General features: G+C 35.5%; 1 protein-coding gene across 1 annotated transcript in view; it reads left to right on the forward strand.

The window, feature by feature from the left end:
* Positions 1-347: 347 nt before the first annotated feature.
* Positions 348-22,223, forward strand: part of LOC147856077 (dynein-1-alpha heavy chain, flagellar inner arm I1 complex-like) — a 52,963-nt gene continuing 31,087 nt past the window's right edge. Inside the window, exons 1-26 of the mRNA XM_087329097.1 lie at positions 348-908; positions 1,503-1,640; positions 1,728-1,835; positions 1,950-2,015; positions 2,983-3,150; positions 3,462-3,539; positions 4,447-4,587; positions 4,829-4,992; positions 5,071-5,236; positions 6,876-7,050; positions 8,777-8,871; positions 9,061-9,135; positions 9,920-10,036; positions 10,169-10,279; positions 11,254-11,439; positions 11,650-11,835; positions 11,937-12,044; positions 12,715-12,773; positions 12,906-13,086; positions 13,925-14,047; positions 15,816-15,890; positions 16,047-16,112; positions 17,377-17,438; positions 19,910-20,036; positions 20,769-20,969; positions 21,959-22,041. Of these exons, the coding sequence (XP_087185223.1) occupies positions 348-908; positions 1,503-1,640; positions 1,728-1,835; positions 1,950-2,015; positions 2,983-3,150; positions 3,462-3,539; positions 4,447-4,587; positions 4,829-4,992; positions 5,071-5,236; positions 6,876-7,050; positions 8,777-8,871; positions 9,061-9,135; positions 9,920-10,036; positions 10,169-10,279; positions 11,254-11,439; positions 11,650-11,835; positions 11,937-12,044; positions 12,715-12,773; positions 12,906-13,086; positions 13,925-14,047; positions 15,816-15,890; positions 16,047-16,112; positions 17,377-17,438; positions 19,910-20,036; positions 20,769-20,969; positions 21,959-22,041 (3,620 nt within the window). The remainder of the gene's footprint in view (positions 909-1,502; positions 1,641-1,727; positions 1,836-1,949; positions 2,016-2,982; positions 3,151-3,461; positions 3,540-4,446; positions 4,588-4,828; positions 4,993-5,070; positions 5,237-6,875; positions 7,051-8,776; positions 8,872-9,060; positions 9,136-9,919; positions 10,037-10,168; positions 10,280-11,253; positions 11,440-11,649; positions 11,836-11,936; positions 12,045-12,714; positions 12,774-12,905; positions 13,087-13,924; positions 14,048-15,815; positions 15,891-16,046; positions 16,113-17,376; positions 17,439-19,909; positions 20,037-20,768; positions 20,970-21,958; positions 22,042-22,223) is intronic.

Genomic DNA, 22,223 nt, shown 5'->3' on the forward strand with positions numbered 1-22,223 from the left:
TGATTGATTAATTGATGGTTTCCTATATATGCATGTAATGTATGTATGTATATTGTGTTGTATTCACGTAGAAGAAGAAGAAGAAGGAAGGAAGGAAGGAAGGAAGAAAGAAGAAAAAAAGAGAGAGAGAGAGGAAGGAAAGGCTGGCTGCCTAACCGTCTGTCTCAGTCTCTCTGTCTCTGTCTGCTCCGATCCATCTCTCTGTTTGTTCGTTCATCTCATCTCATCTCATCTCATCTCATCCATCCATCCATCCATCCATCTCTGCCTCCTCTGCAGGTACCTTTCTTTCATTGTTGCCTTTCGCTGCCACAAAATCCCGTTCCGTTGATTTCTTCTGCATGGACATGGCGGAGGAGCCTCCTTCTCCTTCTCCTTCCTCCCAGAACCATCCAGTGGAAGCAGGCAAGGAACAGGAAGAGTTTGAGGCTGAGACACAAGAGAAAGCGCGGGCAGAAGGGATGGAGGAGTTGCAGGGCCGGCCTCAGGAAGAGAAGAAGGATTCATGGTCGGCACAGCTGCACGAATTAGAGAACGAATTAGACGAGAGAGTGAACTGGTTGAAGAGGAAGGTCTGCACGGGGCTGGACGTCCCCCACACTCTCTTCATCTCCTTCTTCGTCAATGAACCTGCCCTCATCTCTGATTTCTTGGATGGCATCATCAGTACCGTCTCTGCCTCCTCCTCCTCCTCCTCGTGTCTGCTCCTCTACACTACCACACATCGTGGCTCTCTGCGTTTAAACGCATGCAATGGTTTGAATTTCCGTGGAAACCCGCTGCGGCCTGTTCGCATGATGTACTTCATGAAGCTCAGAACTGCTCGTCTCACATCTCTTCAGGATATGGAGACCCTCTTGGAGTTTGGTATTCTTCCAATCGGCCCTTCCTTTGAATCACTGGAACAGGTTCCTTTCTTCTTCTTCTTCTTCATCATCTTCTGTTTTGCTCTTTCAAAAATCGCTGCAACATTTTCCTTTCTTCTTCCTTCCTCTTTTAGATTCTCTAGAACATGCTCCTTTCGTTCTAGCTCCTTTCGTTCTAGCTCCTTTCTCCATCTTTCTTTCTGCTTTTCTCTGCATAAGCTTACGTCTTTCTTTTGCTGTCTCGCCGTAAAAGTCTGATTTTCTCTGCCGATCTTGCTGTAAAATTCCACCGTTTCTCTTGTTTTTTGATGTGAATTCTTGCTTCTCCCTTGTTTTCTACATGCAAAACTCTTTATCTGGAATAATCCCTTTCTCTTGTTCTCTGTGTAAAATTATTGCCTGCCTTCTTTTCTTTCCTATATCACGGGAGGATTACATGGTGCATTTTATCCTGTCATTGCCGCATTTTCTTTGTTGCATTTATGTACGTAGCTAAACCACTGCTTCAAGTTTTCTACTGCTCTGTATGATTCTCCTGTAAAATTCTTGCCTTCCCTCCTCTCTTTTCCATACATTCTGCTACTTTCCTTTCAATTGCTGCTATACTTTCTTAATGATTTTGTCAATGTATTTCAGCTCTTGCTTCAACTCTTTCTTCCTATTCTCACACAAGAAGACCTTAGCGAGAGCAAATTTTGGGCCTTAAGGAACACATGTGCTGTAGATAGGATAGGCAACGAGCTTCAAAGTAACATGCAAAGATTTCTTTTCCAGGTTTGATGTCGTCATAAACTTCGAACATTGTCTCTATGTACACTATAATCAGGAACTCACTCTGAGTTTCGTTTGAAAACAAGTCAGGTATCGAGTGCAAAACAACTTCTCTGTCAGGGTACACAAATTTCAGTCCCTTCACTTCCAGCCAATTGTGTTGGCAAGCGTGAAGTAGACTATGATCTCCTTCTCGAGGTGACATTATGAAGTATATACACTTTTGAGTACAGGAAAAATAGAAGGCTTACAATGACTCTTTTTCTCAACTCTTGGTTTACAGCTTTTCTTTGTTATATTCTGATATTGCAGTTAGAGACAGCTGCCAATGACTGGCTACCAGTGATAGAAGCTGCAATACAGCATGAGCTTCTCAAGGTAACATTCCAAAGTTTCACGTTCATTTCTGATACACTTTGCTGGATTTACCTCCCGCGATTTCTTTTTCTTGTCACTCCCATCTCCACACATAGGTGATTTAAAGTGGCAAAAATAGCTCAATCTAGGGACATATTTTGAGCATATAAAACCAGTACAGTTGTACCTGGCAGGTCTTCAATATGTCATTTCCTCTGGCCCAACATATTACTTTCTATGAAAATAAGGCGAGTTTCTAACATGTTATCCAGTACTTTGCAACTATGAGATGCTCGATCAGATCCAGAGTAAGAGTTGATTGATACCATCTGAAGTTTATGGTAGGTATCTACTGATCTAGGTAGGCTGGTGAAGAGCAGTGTCAACATCTCCTTTGATTTTGCGGGCAATCTCCCTGGTTCTTTTGCCTGCAAGTTGGTGTTATATTGTGGCACTATAGTCCACTTCATATCACCTAGGAGTTTTGATTTAGATAACAAAATCTCGAACTTCTTTGTAACTTTCAAAATCTTTGGTCATTACTATTACGGAACTGCAGAATGTAGGCATTTGGTCACAGCCGATCCAAGTTGTCAATTTATTGGCTTTAGACATGAATAATGCTTTCACTCTTCAAAGTAAAGTGCATTAAGCAAGTGTTAGCAACTTTACATAATGTGGAATTCACATTTTTTGTAGAAATGAATCGCCTCTCTTGTTCCTATATACCTTAGAGATAATGGCATCTGTATTGGAACACTTGTAATCTACCCTTTATAAGGTTGGAAATTGTGACTAACCAAGTTTTATTGGCAAGGTTGCTTCGCCTTGATGTTTTTCAGTGAATATGCAATCAGTTATGTTTTCCTTATACAGATGAACCACTTGTGTATTCAATGAATAAGCAATCAAAATTTATTTTCTGATATAGAACTGGTCATACAAATTTGTTAGCAGAGTATACTCTTATAACTGATGTTTATGGTAGGTACCAACTGGGACGAGTCCTTTAGCAGAGTTGAATTTTTGGCGAGAGAGAGTTAACACGCTCAGTAGTTTGTATGAACAACTCAGTTCCCAAAGAGTGAGGAACATAATATCTCTATTGGAGGTTGGCAGCAGCAACACTGAGCTTCTTCAAACCTTCAAATCCCAGGTAAGCTATTTACAGTCTCTCAAGTTTCGGTCCACATAAGCATATAAATGGGAGTGGTTCTCCAAGATGGAAATCACTTCCCATTCTATATGATATGGCAGAAAGAAGTTTATTGTAAAATATTAAAATTTTGAAGAAGATCCAATCAATATATAGTACATTATAGGCCATTTTGGCCTCTTAAAAGACGTTAATATATCTTTCTTTCTTCTTTCTTAGCATTTTTGTTTTTAATTTTAAAGAGAACATAGTAATAAAGAACCCAGCATTGCTATCAATCTAATTTGATCATTTTTTTTTCAATCAAGTAGTATGGAGACATTTCAAAGATCTTCTTAGAAGCCAAAGACAATGTGAAATTTTTAACAACATTGGAACGACATTTTAAGGTATCCTATGGCTATAAATGGATTTTTTTGCGAATACACCTTATAATTAAGGTTTTCAAGAATGAATATAATACTCTAAAGCTGGTTAAGCTTCTAGAAGATGACTTTCGAACTGAAATTTTGATACCAAACTCATGAAATAAGTGAAAGCTGAAAAGGTAGCTTTGCAATTCTTAGAAAGAAAAATGAATAAAGATGAGCGGTTATAGAAAATATTACATTATGTATGAGGCAAATCAAATATATTGAAATTTCTTTCGGCATGTCATAGTTATATAAATAATGTGAAGGATCTTCCTCTGGGAAATTGCAGTGGTTGTAGAAACCACAACTCATCAGTTTGGAGATTGCAGTTGTAATCTGAATAACTCATAGCAACTCAATGGTGGCATTGAAATATCATGTGTTTAAAAATACCCAAGCTTATTTGTTGTCCCCCTGAATCACGGGAGGAGCAGGTTGTCTTGTAGTCACCACGTTACACCCAAGAAGCAATATCATCTTGCAATCCTCCTGTAAAATCCTTTTAGTGGATTTCTCTTGGATGATGCAACTATTCTGAGATAAATGGTATGGAGGATCATGTTTGTACTTGTGACTAGCCATGCAGTGCCATATTTGGTAGTCCCTTTCATGAGAGATGCATGATTTTACTAGTCCATGTTTAAAATACATTTCAACTTACATTATATAGAAGAAAAGACAAGGATAATGCTCAAGTGTCCATGATGTTGATGAATATGATGGCGTGTGAAGAAAAATGACAATTTAAAAATGGCCTCTTAAGGGAAGGGATGGGACAAATAGTAAATAATTTCAAATTATCTATTTTCAATGCAATTTGTATCATGGACATGAATATTTTATTATTATAAAAGATGCTTGCTGTATGAAAACATTCTTCCAGACAATCTGCAAAGAACCAATGGCAAAAATTTTGGAGATAGTAGGTCCCATGATGAATGCTCTTCGAATGGTTTGGATAATATCCCGTTACTATTCAGATGATTCTCACATGGGTGGACTTATGGAACGCATAGCTTTGCAGGTTTGTTCTGCTTGCATTTTTAGATGACATTGCAGTGATATAACTTGTATAATAGTTTCAGGATAAAATTTGCACACACTAATTTCTGAGATTATGAGCACCATGCATGATGCATGTCATACTTTATGAATCAGATGATTGGTAATTGAATAACAGATATTTGTTTATGCTATACACATGCATATAGTGTATTTTGTTATTTCTTGTCGTATTCCTTTTACCTGAATGTTTTGAAGAACAGATCGCTGAAAGAGTATCTGAGGAGATCAATGTTCGAATTCTGTTTAAACTCCCTGCTTTAGAAGCTTCTCAGAAGATTATTATAGCAAAAAATGTACTGGATTCATGGAGTGAAGTTTACTTAGATGTCCGTGAACGCATTGAGTTGGGTGGGCGTGACCCACGGTAAATCTAACATTCTATGTAAAATTGTACCTCATTGACATCATAAAAGGTTGCAGCACCTAATATTTTTGTTTACAGATGGGAGTTTGATAGAAAACGGCTCTTTGAACGCACAATGTACATGTCATCAATTTGTTCTGATTTATTGAACATTGTGGACGTGGTGAACGACTTTCAAAATTTTCTAGGCCCCGAGTTGAAAGCTGTTACTGGAGACATTGATGGTATAGATTTAGTTAATCAGGTATGTCTTCATGTCTTATGCAAATTCTTTGCAACCCCCCTTCCCTAAATCATGGTGCTTAAGTAAAATATTTCAAGTGTAGAAGTTCAGGGAAGCAATATTGCTGGTAGAAAGAACATTAACGTAGTAGATTTGGGGCCTATAAGATATTGTCAGTATTCCTGCTAGCATGTATGGACAACTATTTTAGAAATACTCACTATTGTATGATAAGTAAAGCCATAGAGACAATATGCAATAATCATGAAAATCTGGAGTTTGAATGCAAAAAATTTAGCCGCTTGACTTGTAAAAGATATATTCTGTGAGCTTTTGATATTTACAAGTTGGCTGAGTTTGATGGTAGTTGGCTACTTTTATTGAGCACTACTTCAGGTTCAACACCAATGTGTTTGTGAACATCCATTATTGTTTGTTGTGAATCAATCACATATGACATTGTAACCTCTGATATTTATTATTTGGGCAATTAGGCATGCTAACATATTCAACATATAGATGAAGTTGGGGGAGGGTTCTTCATCTTTACATTCCCCTTTAAGTCTTCGGCTGTACAAATTAAATCAACAACGATCACGCATACAGCATGTAGAGGCTAAAATACTATTGATATTGTGGTTAACTTCTTAATTTTATGCTTAGGTGGAGCATATATGTAAGAGTTGATAATTTTGGGTGATACATCAGATTTGTTTATATCAGAAAATACTATATGGCCTCATCCTACAGTAAGAGTGAGTTATGGGTAGAAAGAAAGATATATTAATGTCTTTTAAGATGCCAAAATGTCCTATAAGACCAAACAAGAGATTAAATCTTAAAATGTTCTCATTTTTGAGAACAGCAAACCAAAATAAACATACCTCAGTAAAAAAGTAAATAGAAATGGTGACGAAATAAAAGTAAAAACATATAAAAAGTGACGAAAGAATCTCATCATCCATAAATTAAGATTCTCAAGTCAGATATATTATACTTTTTGTATTAAAAAAATATTAATGTATTTTAAGCTGCCAAAATGTTGTGTGAGATCAAATCATAAATTGTTTTCGCATTGTTAAGAAGAACACAATCTCACACAAATATAATTAAATTAGCCAAACTACGGAACAACAAAACCACATCAATGAAGAACCTCCAAAACCTTCTTTAGCATCATCACCCCTCCTCGCATGATGCATGTCAATCAAGGGCTACAAGAATAGGGTCTTGATGACAACATCTGTAAGGGGTTACAATAAATTGGTCGTTACCAATTTCTCTTACACGTGGCTACATCCATTTTGAGCCTGATGTTGTCACCCACGTTAGTGACAAATCAAGGTTGTTATCAACCAACACTGATCAAAATTTCAGTCCATTTAAGTTCGTAATGTTACATGCTTAGCCAAGGGGAATATTTGATACCTTAGGTAATCTTTGTAATTTACTTATATTAAATATACTTTATTGTTATCACTTATTTGGCCATATAGGCGTCTTAAGAGATGTTAATATTTCTCTGTTGCCTGTTTTTCAGAATTTAATATTTAGAGATAATTTTATTAATGTTTTCAAGTAGTTAATTTGTTCAAGTAGTTAATTTGTCCCACATTTGGTAATCTAAAGGCAGATGACCCTGCACTTGTTGTTTGTGCAGAGAGTTTTGATGATGGTAGAGAATGTGGAGAAGCTTCCTTTCAATGTTTTTGATAAAGGTTATGCAATGCAATGGTCTGCGACTATGTCAAATTTTAATATGGATAAAGAGAACATCGAGCTTTTGACAAGGAGCTTCATAGACACCTCGTTCAAGAAACTACGTAGTGCTGAAGGTATTGTTGTCAAACTAAGAAACAAAAGCTTCGAGTAACCTTCTTAACTCTTGAAAACAAAAAATCTGTAGATGTTGCTATTTGAAGGGGCATTTAACTGGGAAAGGTATTCTTTAGCAGACAATAAAATTGTTTCTTTATATTTATAAAATTGAGTATTTCCCTTCTTTTATTATGTTAAGTCTTTTGGTGAAAAGGAAAATATATCTATATGATTAAAAGGCAAGTATGTCTATATCTATATCTATATCTATATCCATATCTATATCCATATCTATATCTATATCTATATCTATATCTATATCTATATCTATATCTGTATCTGTATCTGTATTTGCATCTGCATCTGCATCTGTATCTGTATCTGTGTTTGTATCTGTATCTATATCTATCTCCATTCTGGATTGACCTATGCTAGAGATATTTCTAACACAAAAGTCACAATATATCTAACTTGAGAATCTTGCATGTGTGGATAACAATATTGTTTAGTCTCTTTTATCTTATTTACTTTTATGTTTACTTAGTAACATTTATTTTATTTTGATTTGTTCTCAAAGATGAGACGGCACTTAAGATGTAATCTCTTGTTTGGTCTTATATGCCATTTTGGCCTCTTAAAAGATGTTAATATATCTTTCTTTCGAATTTGCCAATTGTGTCACCAAGGAGTGGAATCCAAAGAACACTATGTTTGTCACTCTAGTGTCTTTTATGAAATCAGAGGGAGATACCATTGCCTCTCTAAACAAGGCTTTGGCCCGCTACGTAAGGTAATGCAATATGAGGACCAATGGTGCCTAGGAAATTTCTTTCTAGAACTCAAGAGACATAGGGAAAAGTTGTTGAATGACAATAATAGAGCCACACAAGCTCATCCACAAAGGACAATCACAACTTTATTTAGCCCCATCACTCCTACTAATGCTACAAGTCTATCAAGGAAGGGATACACAAATGGACTCCCGATTAGGACACAACAAAGGTGTTGCAATAGATCGGGCAATACCAGTTTGTCGTGCACTTAGAGCCCGGCCCCATGGACCATGACCTCAGCACCCTTGTCATTGACGAATAAAGGCCATTATCTCGCGCCATTGTAGGTGCTTCCCTCGCTTTGGAGACCTCTCCATTCTGGATTGACCTATGCTAGAGATATTTCGAAGATAAAAGTTACAATATATCTAACTTGAGAATCTCACATGTAGCGAAAACCAGATTCCCTCGTCTCTTGTTATCTTATTTACTATTATGTTTACTGAGTATTTATTTTATTTTGATTTGTTTCTCTCAAGGACGAGACAACGCTTAAGATGTAATATCTTGTTTGGTCTTATAGGCCATTTTGGCCTCTTAAAAGACGTTAATATATCTTTTGTTCTTTATGCTTTTCTTCTTTTTATGTCTATAATTTGTTGGTACTGACACAGCTGTGCTGTGTGCAATATATTTATATATAAGAAAATAACTTTTCCTCGATAAATACAAATTTTTAGTTTCTGAGCTAGTGTTTTTATTAAAATGTAAAGACATTGTCATCAGGTCTTTTTAACATATAGGACTTCAGGGAGTTATTTGTTGACCTATTTGTTATTTATATTTGATTCAGAAACTATGGTGTTAGACCATTTTTGATGTTGGTTGAAAACATTGAAGTTCAGGAATCAGCAGTTGCAGATTGTTATGTGGATAGAACAGTAGCATTTACTTCAGATATTTATTGCAGGAGCTCTTGATCTTTTGCGAAATTTCAAATCAATCAAAAGTGAAGGTGCCATTAATAAGCAAATGATGGACAAATTTAATGATATCATAGCACAGGTAACATAGTCAATTGCTTAAGTGTGGTATGGAAACCTTTAGAATGTAGAGATGGAAGGATGAAGAAAACTATGTAATTGTGTTGACTCAAGCATGGAAGGATGTGCTATGTCATTGCTTTCATTTTAATTAATGGTAAGAAAGATCACGTGCCAAATCATTTCATTTATGTTGGCATTTTTCTTTCAGTTTTTAAGAGAAATAGAAACCACACGTGGAATCTTCGAAAAAAATTCAACTGCTCCTCCCACTACACGGAATCAGGTTTGCTCGTGATATTATTTAGGACATAGTAACTTCAGGTTATCTAGAGTTAGCAGCCTAATATAATATCTTAATTTGTGTTTGAAATATCCTATATTTAGAGATTCTAATGTGCTCAAGTTTAGTATTTTATTGAATCTCTTATGCTCCTCTTCTCAAGACTGCTATGAAAATCCACTATTTCAGGAAAGTATTCCAATTTTACAGGCATGACAGAGTGTGACCAACCGATTTTATGCATCATTTGCTTATAGGGATTATTGTTCTAGTTTTTGTGGAGGAAACTATTTTCTGTTGTGACAAAAATATGTCCACCATACGTTTAATGACATTGTTGGGTGCAAGTTTGCCATATTCCGTTACTTCACGCATATGTTTAGCTTGTTGGTTTAGCTCAGGGAGAAAGAATGAAAGAAAGTTGTATTAATGTCTTTTAAGAGGCCAGAATGGTCCATAAGACCAAACAAGAGATTACATCTTAAGTGTTGTCTCATCTTTGAGAACAAACCAAAATAAATGTTACTAAGGAGAAAACTGAATAGATTCAATGAGTAGAAAATCATAAAGAGAGATTCTATTTGAAACTGCTGTTTGCAATCTGAACAAATAGGTAAATAGCGCAAAATACCCAAATAAGCTGTTAGAATTATATAAGCTAGAGAAATATAAGGAATAATTGATTGAGGATCATTACAAATTTTCTGCTAGTTAATGATAAAGTTGTTTTTTCTTTTTTGACAAAATAATGATGGAATATCTCATTTTTTTCCTATTCTTTAAACAGCCACCTGTTGCAGGTTCTATTAACTGGGCCAGATGCTTGTTTAGCAGATTAAAACGAACCATGCAGAAGTTTGAGACAGTTGGCAATGATATGATGAGAGATCCTGCAGCTCAAGAGGTTTCCAACAGACATTCAATGATTTGTTTTTTTTCTCCTTTCTACCTTGCCAAATTTGATGGAATTGTGTTTTGTAAAATCTTCATACTCTTTACAAACTTCACTTATCATGTACTAAATTTATCCTTTCAGATGAACATTTATTATTGTGCACTCGCAAAGCAAATGCTCAGTTTTGAGAAGCAATGGGCTGGTCAATGGTCTCAGTCAGTCAGTCAACAAGCAGTTAATTATCTAAAACAGGTATCTTTCTATATACGTTTTCAGAAATATAATGTTTGATGAGTTTTTAATTGATTTAAACTAATTGATTTCTCTTAATAGCAGTCCCAAGGATCACTGGTCATCATATTTGTTGCCTTGCCAAGAGGACAAAATCTTGTTTGAAGAGCCAGTTGCATCTCCCCGTTATTTCATAAAAAACAGTACAATGGCAAAAATAGTGCTCTCTGATTCCAGTACCGATGGTACAGTTCAGAGATCTGTTCTTCCATAGATAATGGTGCAGAACTGCCGTTGTCAATTGTTGATTGATATGAAGAGGTTCGAAGATGGCCTATCACAGTACTAAGCATGTGACATAATTGTATATCCATATAAGAGGGCCTCATGATAAATCCATCATGAGACATGTGTAGGAGGAGGACCTTATACCTTTTTACTGAGAGGCATTGAGGGGCTGATTCACATAAATTTAAGGCTAGAGAGTTGACATCTCAAATTTTTACCCTCTAGGGAACTAAGTGCCATAGCTGCTGAATCTGATAAGCTGAAACAATGAATCATGTCATGTCCGGTATCTGGTTACTGCGATTTCAGTGAGCGCATTTTAGAATATAATACACTAACACATCCTCACTATGACTGATAATGAATAGTGTTTGGTTCTGGTCCACAGTAGCCAATAGGAAACAGAAATGACACAAAAGAGTTTCCAATGTGCAATAATATATAGTTAATCATGAATTGCCAATTTAGAAAGGGCATTCAAAGAAAGGTGTTATTTTCCAATGGTTTTTAGAATTAAGAATTATTTGCAGAAATTTCATGATTGCCAATGTAAAGTTGTGCAAGCATTGTCACTGTATTAAATTCTGATTTATGTTCCTCACCAGCATTACAGCAGTATTTAAACTCTAGTTGTGTCTGTAACCAACCAGCATTGGTAAACAATTATACAATTACCTAGTAATTTTTTGATTTTCCATTGCTTACAGCCTATTCTCTCTAAAAGCCCTGAAGGAAAAATTGTAATCAATTTCAACAAAAGTCTGCATTCAATTATTCGGGAAACTAAATACTTAGATGCCATGGGATTTCAGCTTCCTGAGATAGCTTTAAATGTTGCTTTGCAAGACGAAAAATATAGGTCGTATATTGAGAATATTTCTATCATGCTACAGGTACATCTCAATCCGTACTGATTATTGTGTAATTTGAGAAAAAAATGATCCATCACAAGATGTAATCTCCGCTTTGGTCTTATAGGCTATTTTGGCCTCCTAAAAGACGTTAATATGTCTTTCTCTCTGTAATTCTTTCTTTCTTCATTATTTCATTCACATTTTATGTTTATAATATAGAACACATGCTGATTACTAAATCTTGTACAGCAATACTACAAAGCAGTGGGAATATTAACACCAATCGAGTCCAAGTTGCTTGTATTTCATGTAAAAAGACTCCAACAGGTTTTAGATCCCGGATTCTCCCACTTTAATTGGAATTCTCTTGGAATACCGGATTTCTTGAGCATTTGTACAAAGGCAATAAATGAGTTCAAATCCTTAGTCAATCAAGTGAGTTACCTAATGACCTATGACTGCTCAAAAGATGTATGAATTGTGGTGGAAGTTCAAGTAAACTTATTAAAACATTAAAAAATTCCATGTAACATCAGGTACAAAATAATGCTTCAAGTATTGAAAAAGCTGTTGAGGCCATTGGCAACACTAATTTATTACAAGAAAATATTTTAGAAAAAGAGGACGAATATCTTGAGTTTCAGGTAACATTGAAAGCAATGAAATAAGCATTTGTTTTTTTGTAAATGTTGGTACTGATTATTTATGCATTCTCATTATATATGATATTGTATTTTAATTAAAAATGTTTATATATATGAACACATACTAATTGCGATAATGGGCTGCAATAAATGTGACTGAAATATGAAAATGTATAAGAACACAAAGGTAATTAGAGTCTCTAGGTATGTTCAAAAAGTCACCAGAATTTTGACACATTTTGACATTCTAAGCGAATTCAAAACAATTAATGTAAATATTAAGTTTTGACATAAATTGCAAATTCATGTAAAACCTATTTCAAAGAAATTAAACAACAAATCCTGTGACTGTTAATGTATTTGTTCTGTACATACAGTATAACTTTTAATTCATTTTACGTTACTTCCTATCCATCAGAAAGTTTGTTAATGGAACTCTATAGAGTTCGTAAATGATCATTCAATTTGGAATTTACATAGTACATAACAGAAAACATGCTATTTCATTATATCAATACTTATGCGGAACTTTATAAATGTATGTACCTACTCAAATTATGGAGCTGTTATTGAATTGTCTATACAATATTTTGTTATTGTATGCATATTAAGAATTTTAATGTACGTCTATGTACTCTGATTTCCATCTCTATGTATGAATTGATTCCAGGAACTCTATGAGCATTTTGAATATGAGCGCCATGCTGCGCTTAGTGAAGCCCATAAACAGTATGTTTTGAAGATCTTAATTCACAACATATAAGAAAGACCACATTGATGGAGAATTTAAAGCTGCTCTTTTTATAAAGTTTCTTTCCATGAAATTGTTTTGAAGTCAAAATTATTTAATGTTATTTACAGTTATCAAAGCATTTCACCTCTTTTAATGAAGCTCGAAGAAATTGTTGCATCTACAAATACCGGAAAGTCACCCATAATGGGTGATTACTATCGCTATTGGGAACAAAAGATTTTTTTTGCATTAACGGAGATGGTTTCGAAGGCACTCTCCTCATTGCAGGCTATGTTCCAATCCAAAAAGGTTCTACACTTTTTCTGATGTAATAGGTACTATGTGAATGCACTTCGTAGGTGCGTGTCTCCATCTACTTCTAGTGGACAGTATGATCAATGTACAAATAAACTCTATTAAATGATATTGCAGATATAGGAACTGAAACACTGATTCTGGGGAATTGTCTTTGATTATTGATCACTGTTTGGGATTCTAGGATTTATCACCGTTCCCTTTCTTGATGAACTGAATTGGTTTATAGCAACCTACTTGTTTGAAAGGAGAAAGCAATAATGGTTACCATGTATTAACGCCCTCAGAAGGCAAAATGACCAGAGAGGCCAAACAAATGTTGATGAGAGTGGTATTCCTTTAGAAAGGGGTAGTTATAATTGTCAACTACAATTTCCCAATAAAATTATTCTGTGTATCAGTTAAAACAAAAGTTCAATCACATTTTATTTTAGTTGTCTACGAAAAAAGAAAAAGTAATAAACTTGTGAATGTTAGTGCATATCCATAAAATTTAGTCATCGAAAAAGTCATTTGAGTTTCTTTCTAGATTAAATGGTGGCAGCTAAGAATGAAACTTTTTGTTGGGACCTACTTGACCATTTTAAGTAATTTACAAACTCCCTCACAATAGAAATGCTTACTAATCAAGTATGGATATTGACCAAATATAAGAAAAAGCTAGCATCTTTCAATCTGATAGACTCCCATGATCGGTGCATTGGCAGACTCAAGTGTTGTCTTGTTCTTCTCCATGTTTCTCTTTGGACAATAGGCTACATGGGGAAATTAGATAAGTCTTTTATTATGTAATTGATGGAACTGAAATTTGGATTGCACTTGTTTTTGACAGGGCCCCAATAAGGATAAACTAGGGGCAACAAAAAGACGATTCAAGCTGAATTTCTATTTAAACAAACCAGATGTTTTAGTGCAGCCACCTTTGCATGATGTTGCTGGGCTGTTAAATCGTTTGGTATGTTAAAATGCTGAATTTCAATCTTCAGCGAAAAAGATATTGATAAACATTTTCTTACTTTTCCCCAACTCCAGTAGAGTGATTCACATGGGCAATCATTGAGAAAAGATCTTTTCAAATCATTCCTATTTTGCACCCTCCAAGTTTTTTCTCCTTAGAGAAGAGTCAGTGTTACAAGTGTATCAAACCACCACAATTTAGTTCATAATTCTTGGAGCTGTTTTATAGTTCTTTAATGGAATTTACTCATTCATGTAGACCAGAAAGAAAGAAAGATATATTAACGTCTTTTAAGAGGCCAAAATGGCCTATAAGACCAAACAAGAGATTACATCTTAAGTGTTGTCTCGTCTTTAAGAACAACAAATAAAAAAGAAGAAGTAAATAATACTCCGTAAATATAAACGTATATAAACGTATCTCACATGTACCTCTAACAAACCCTTGGAAGACCACACTTTTCCTGACACGGATTCATAGAGTGCATAGATTCCCCATTGCATATCTGTAGGAACACCAAGGGCTTCTAGCCGCTGCATAAGCCACGCACGTGGCACTGTCAAAGGCTTTTCGGAAATCCACAAAACAGCAATAAATCCTCTTATTATGGGCTCTGCCCTCCTCAATAAGGGCCCGGAGGGTGAATATGTGATCCAAAGTTGTGAACCCCTTCCGAAAGCCTGCCTGTCCAACTGAACGGCAGCCATTCCACTCTGCCCATATACTCAATTCTGATTCTAGAATTGAACCATATAGTTTAGCCAAGTAATGGCCCATCATGATTGCCCTATAGTTCCTTGGCATCATGGGGTCTCCACTCTTTGAGGATTGGCACAATTGTATGCTGAGTCCATGTAGTAGGGGAGCCTTCACACATGGCTCTATTAAAGATGTGTACTAGCAATGGGAGCAAGGTGTCACGGGCATAGATAAAGTGCTCACCCACCAATCCATCATGATCTTGGGCCTTTCCAAATTGTAGCCGATCAATGGAATTTCTTACATTTTGTGGAGTAAAAAAGGTTGATTCATGTGGATGGGGAAGAGGAGGTTGCCCCGGGATATCATATAGAACCTTTGCATATTCATGCCACACCTGAGGTGAGGTCAGTTGTGTGGTAGGTTGCCTCTCATTAAACATTTTCCATGCTCTTTTACTTTCTTTTCCTAGAAACAAGCAATACAAATGATCTTCAAATTTAGCCAAATACAATCTCTTCTTCTTCCTTATGAGCCAGAGAAATAATTTTAATAAATAACTTAAGTTTGGGTGACAGAGACAAGTTTGTGATATGTAAGACTAGGAGGCGTTTCCCCTTTTGTCTTGAACAAGATTTGATGGACTGACTACATACACCTACCATTGGTATTACTTAAAAATCTCTGCAGCGTTTGAAAACATAGGTGCTTCCATCAGAAAAGTATATGTCTTGAAGATAGATATTTTTCTTCTTGAGTTTTGAACAATGATATGCTGCACAAATGACAACATCAAATTGTCTTGCATTCATTATGTACAGTTTCTTGCTGTTACCTCTTTTGGATTAGATTTATATGCGTAATGAAGGGGGTTGTAATATATTTTAGAAATCTCGCTTTTCCTGAAGCTTGCAGACATCTGTTACACAATGTGATCAGGAGCTATAGTATGTAACAGTGGAATATTTAAAATGTAAATTTGAATATGCAGCTAAATTGCTAGTCATCAGTATAAATGTCTGGGATTGGTGAAAAATTGGCTTTCTTATCAATTTTTTAAATACAGGTGCGAACTACAGTTATGTCTTCTAAAACATTTGTAAGATGGATGGATGGCACTTGCTTGGAGACGGCTGAACAGGTAGTATTGTCATGATATTTAATTCCTGCGAAGAATACAAAATAGCAAGTTGAACTCTTTATGGATTGTAGACTAAAACTAATTTGCAATATTATAATATTATTTCTTTATTTTTCTTGGTAGTTCCTATATCTGATCTGGTTTGATGATGTGCAGAGAATTGGAGAGGAATCAGAGCCCTTTGTTTTCAATTTTTATAGTGAAGTTTCTGCAAATCCTCAGGTTTTCTTTTATTATTATTTATTCAGCTAGCAAGAAAAGTTTTAACTGCCAATCTACTGTAAACCCACAGAAATTTTTGGTTTATTGTATCCATATAATCATCTGATTTGCTACTTACATGCATGAAGTCAGTTATGGAGTTTCTTTTGATTCTGTCCGACAAATCAACTCCCATCTATCATAGCTGGCAAAACTTTAGATTGTAGAGAGAGCTAAAATTTTGAATCTTGTATACATGACACCAACTGTTGGAAGATTTAAATCTTTAAATGAACGTGTTATATCTTTATTATATTCTGTAGAATAGGAAAATCTTAAACTTAAATCTTAAATCTATATTTTTAGATCTCTAGCTAGATTGTCTATTATATATTGTGTAGTGTATGTAAATTGTAGAATCGTCATGATGTAGTGAGATAGTGGGGCATTTACATTCACGATGAAAAAATTAGTGTATGAGTTAAGTTTTGGTTTTCCACATGAGAGACTGTCTACGCTCAACTATTGAGCTGCTCCACTGGCAAAACTAACCATAGAGTCTAGAAATCCACTTTCCACTTTATTCACACTATTCTTATTTTCTTGGGTCATATCCGAATGGTAACAATTTAGGCCGTATTTGGAACATGGTGGTTCGTACAGCTTATTACAAATATGTAAAATTTCCAGAGTAAGAATATAAATGATGAATGCATTAGACATAGTTTGGCCATAGAGTAGTTGGTTGTGATACAACATAATGACCACAAAGCCCAAAATCATAACATTCAAAGCAACTGGCTGAAGGCTAGAGGACCCTAGTTATGCAACCAAATAGCCATAGAAACCAGCCATACTTCCGAGTAGGAAACTGTAATCAGAGATAATGAGTAATTTTCTGTATAAGGTGGCTGCTTTTGGGAAGTTCATGGTATATGAAGTATCAGCTCATTGGCATGTCCACATTCTCTTCAACTAGAAAAGTTTAAATAATAGAGTGTAAATATAAACACACTCTTAAAATATAGACATGTATATATGTCATATTTATGTTACCAGAATTTAGGTAGAATATATTATTAGTGAATTATAAATGATAACTCAAATTTATCTGAAGTTATCAGTGCCATGTATATATAACAATATAAAAAGTAAAGAAATATATAAATGTATATTTAATTTTTTAAAAGGAACGGTTTGAATATTCCACATCTTCTTTAAGAAACGTAAAGGTATGGGATAATCAGGTATACCATATGTGAGAAAAAAACATTGTCATTTACAGATTACAAAGAAGATGATAATATTGGGAAATTGCATTACCAATGCGGTTGCATCTGTACACAAGTAAGTTCTATCTTTTGCTTATGGTTTATATTTTTGAAATAATAAATTCATGATTGGAAATCAGAATGTCTTGATTTGGGTCAGAAAGAAAGAAAGATATATTAACCTCCCAAAATTGCCCATAAGACTAAACAAGAGATTACATTGTAACTGTTGTCTCATCTATGAGAACAACAAACCAAAATAAGTATTATCAAGTTAGATAATTGAAATTTTTGTCTTTGAAAGATCTCTAGTATATGTTGATCCAGAATGGAGGGGTCTCTGAAGCGAGGGAAACATCTGCGATGGCAGGAGATCATGGTCCATGAGGCTGGGGCCTACGTGCACGCTATTGCCCAATCTATTGTAACCGCTTTGTTATGTTGTGGTCGGGAGCCCATTTGTGTAGCCCTTGATTGACTTGTAGCATGAGTTGGATTAATGGGAATAAAGAAAGTTGTGATTGTTCTTTGTTGATAAGCTCATGTGGGTGTACATTGTTGTTGAGAATCAAGCTCCACTCGTGTGAACATGTGCTTATGAAGAAAATCATAATGTGTGAAGAAGTGAGTAAGCACACATTATTGTAATCCGTGTGAACTATCTAGTTACACGAAGAACTAGATTGTGATATCTAGTTAGTTGTCAAGTGTAAATGTGGTCAAAGAATATTAGATATTCTTATGACAGAATGTAGTCGAGTGGATATCTATGAGTAGACTCCACCAACCACATTTAATGTAGCAGTCCCTTGATGACTGGTATGTAAAAACCCCTTGGCCCATTGTGTTCAGTTGATGAGCTTTAGTTGATTAATATAGTTTTCTCTTTTATGAAATCAGAGGGAGATACGATTGCCTCTTTAAACAAGGCTTTGGCCCACTACGCAAGGTATATTGAAGACCAACGATACCTAAGACTTTTCTTGCTAGAGCTCAAGAGACATCGGGAAAAGTTGTTGAAGAATACAGCCAGATAAGCTCATCCACAAAGAACAATCACAACCTTCTTTAGCCCCATCACTCCTACTAATGCCACAAGTCAATCACGGGATACACAAATGGGCTCCCGACCAGGACATAACGTTACAATTGATCGGGCAATAGCAATTTGTTGTGCACATAGGCCCCGGCCCCATGGACCACGACCTTGACACCCTTGTTATCGACAGTTAAAAGCCATTATCTCCCGCCATCGCAAGTGCTTCCCTCGCTTCAGAAACATTTCCATTCTGGATCGACCTATGCTAGAGATCTTTCGAAGACAAAAGCTACAATATATCTAACTTGAGAATCTCACATGTGCCGAAAACCAGATTCACTCGTCTCTTTTTATCTTATATACTTTTATATTTACGGAGTATTATTTACTTTTTTTTTATTATTTGTTCTCAAAGACGAGACAACACTTAAGATGTAATCTCTTGTTTGCTCTTATAGGCCATTTTGACCTCTTAGAAGACGTCAATATATCTTTCTTTCTTTCTTTCTTTCTTCAGTGCATAAGCTGTCATCCCCCTACTATGTATTTTATTGTTTTTGGTTATTTTCTCTGATTTCTTCTTCTGTTCACACACCCATCTGACACATGCACTATGCTTCCACATACCCAAACTCTACGTGAGTTAGATTGTTTACAGTTGTCCAACAACTTTTCCTTGTCTCTTGTGTTCTAGCAGTAAAAGTCCCAACTTTGTTGGTCCTCAGCTGCCATTACCTTGTGTAGTGGGCCAAATTCTTGCTTAAAGAGGCAATGCTATCTCCGTCTTATTTCATAGATAACACCACAATGACAAACATAGCGTTCTTCAGATTCCACTCCCTGATGACACAATTGGCAAATTCTTTCTACTAGAGATATTCGTGCATAGCTGCCTACCTCAATCTCTAACTATAATGTGTTGAAGTTCGCAACTGCCCTATTGCACTGCACAATGCCTAGGATAGATGTACGTCCATATAAGATGGCCCAATGATGAATCCAGCCTCTGACGTGTGTAAAATGTGCATCTTATAGTGGGCCATCTTCCTACCAAGTAATGTTTTGGGGCTGAGCCGTGTCATCTTGTTTCCCAAGTCAATGATATTAATTCGGTCACTCTATTTTTTTGTATTTTGGTCATGTTTACATGGGGACAATGGAAGCTATATTCGAACTGGGGTAGTGCATTTGCGCTTATGCCATGTGACTCAAACCATTGTTACATTTCAGCATACCAACAATGAACGTCTCCATGTTCAGCAAGTTGTTTGTTTTGATAATATAAGTACCAACCTTGAATACCTTAGTTTAGGGAGCTCCCAAAGCCGTAACAGTTTATAATAGTTTATAAAGGAAATTCCATGTAAAGCTATGTAAGTTTAGTTGATAGTCTAGTCTTCGTTGATACAGGAGATAATATGCAGCAAATAGAATGCATCATTTTCTTTTAAATTTGTGGGATTTCCATTGTTGTTATGAATCATTTATATTTGTGTGCTGTTCTCCAGACATCTGGACATGTGGCGGAAATACCAGCATTTGTGGAGGCAAGACAAAAATGCAGTGCTTTCGAAGTTCATCATGCAGAATCCAACTTGTGCAAAGTTTGAAGAGAAGCTTGCTAAATATGCAAAGGTAAACTGAGATGAAATTTGCATGTTTTTTTGTTCTCTTTGTATGTCCATGCAAGAAAATATCCTTTTTTTAGAAATGATGGTATTACTTCAAATATGGATTGGCTGCCTTGACACCTTCTATGAAGAAAGTATCTCATGTTGTTTTTATGCGTTTCATCACAGGGGTAATGAATCTTAACTCCTCTAGCATATAAATTGTATTTCTAGTGGACTTTCTAAATCCGAATCTTGATTTGGGAGGAGAACGCAAGTCCTCGTGACTCTTTGTTGACACGATAGATCGATAGATGCCAGTATATGTTCCTGAAACCATGAAAACGTGATTAATTTTCCTGTTTGCATGGAATAAATCCTCTATCAGTTTGGAAATGTGGACATAAACTTTCTTAGAATTGCCTAAAAATAAAAGCCTTTAAGTGGGGAAGAGAGTGACTAACAAATTCTATTATATGCTTTTGAAATGTTTAGTGTGATGGGAGCTACAGATTGTAAGTATTTGTGCACACTTTCCTTTGTAGAGAATATGGGCTTATCTAATTGTCCTCGGGTGCCTTTTTTAGTTAATTGGTTCCTTGAGTGGAAGAGAGAGAGAGTCAACAAATATTTATGTTTAAACTGTTATTCTAACTGAGGGGAATGATTAAAGAGTATGATAAACCACATTGAAACATACTAAAATTTTGAATTGCCGTTTATGTATGAATTATTTAATACTGTATTTCCTTGGTAGGTTGCAGCTGATGTGACAGACTCTCCTTGTGAAAAACGTGTCGAATTTTTAACTGTGATTTCTCATCAGTTAATTAATTCTATTCGTAATGAAGCTTTGTCTTGGGTTCAAACTATTGGACAAACTATGGCTACACATGACCTACCACGAGCAACAAGCCTTCATGCTCGAATTGATGTTTTTCTGAAAACCTTACACCAGGTAATTGTTGTTGTAGTAATCATGAAACATACATCATGAATAATGATTCATGCACCACATGGCATCCACTTCAATAGTAAAAAACTAGTGTTTTGTTGATATTATATAATACACTTCATGGAGAAATATTGAGTATGTTATCTCTTTGCTCTGTCTTCTGCAATGTAAAATGTACAGGTATTTCTCAAAGATGAGACAACATTTTAAGATGTAATCTCTTGTTTGGCCTCTTAAAGACACTAATGTAGGCAGAAATTTCAGTTCTAGTATTCAGCCACCAAACCTGATTAGTGCTGGTTATTCATTGTTGCATAGGCCCCAATCGTTAGGTCATATTCACAACTTAATACAAATAATTGTGTAATCTTTGTTAGGTTCCATGTGTCTTTTTAGAGATGTTAATGTGTCTTTCTTGTTTCTTCTACAAAAGCAATTATATTAGGCCCCGTGGCAATGCTGATGGACAATGTGCATAAAAACTATTGCTGTTTTTTTTTAATGTAGAAATAGTGGAGGAATGCGCTGACCTGTATAAGGGTAATGAATTATGGATGATACTCAAGGTCTAGAAATCATTTTAGGCCAGATCATCCCAGGTTTACTGTATTTTTCTGTAAACGAAACATAAAGTGAAGAAGGGAAGTTGGAAACTGGAATTAGCACTGGCAAAGTTTGCAGATGAAATCTGAACATTAAGCATCATCCATTCGTTGCATTCGTGAATCTACTAAGGTCTAGAAATCACTTTAGGCTAGATCATCCCAGCTTCACTCTAATTTTCTGTAAAGGAAACATAAAGTGAGGAAGGGAAGTTTGAAACTGGAGTTAGCACTTGCAAAGTTTGCAGATGAAAGCTGAACATTAAGCATCATCTATTTGTTGCATTCTTGAATCTACTAAGGACATTGAAAATGAGGGTACTGTCTTTATTGATGTCAACAGAGCTTGTGATATTGGACTTATAATTCTGTTTTTCTTTTTCATTGTAGAAACCAGAGACGTTGGATGAGCTGAAACTCATACTCAATGTCGTTGCAGAAATTCAAAGTTCTCGGATGGAAGTAGAACTTGAGTAAGAATTAATGGCGTTCACATATTCAGAATGTATAAAGCTAACCCTAACAACATTTAAAAGTTAATGCCATGTTACCTGCATGAGATTATTTGCATTTCTTCTCAGGTAGAAAAAGTATTCTGCAACTCCCGGAAATTGTCTGTGTTTAATTTCTGTTGGAAAACGCTCATTTAATTTTT

Source organism: Azolla caroliniana, unplaced genomic scaffold, assembly GCF_043228905.1.
Source record: "Azolla caroliniana isolate FFs.n. ecotype wild unplaced genomic scaffold, voAzoCaro1.0.p SCAF_13, whole genome shotgun sequence".
Classification (NCBI taxonomy): Eukaryota; Viridiplantae; Streptophyta; class Polypodiopsida; order Salviniales; family Salviniaceae; genus Azolla; species Azolla caroliniana.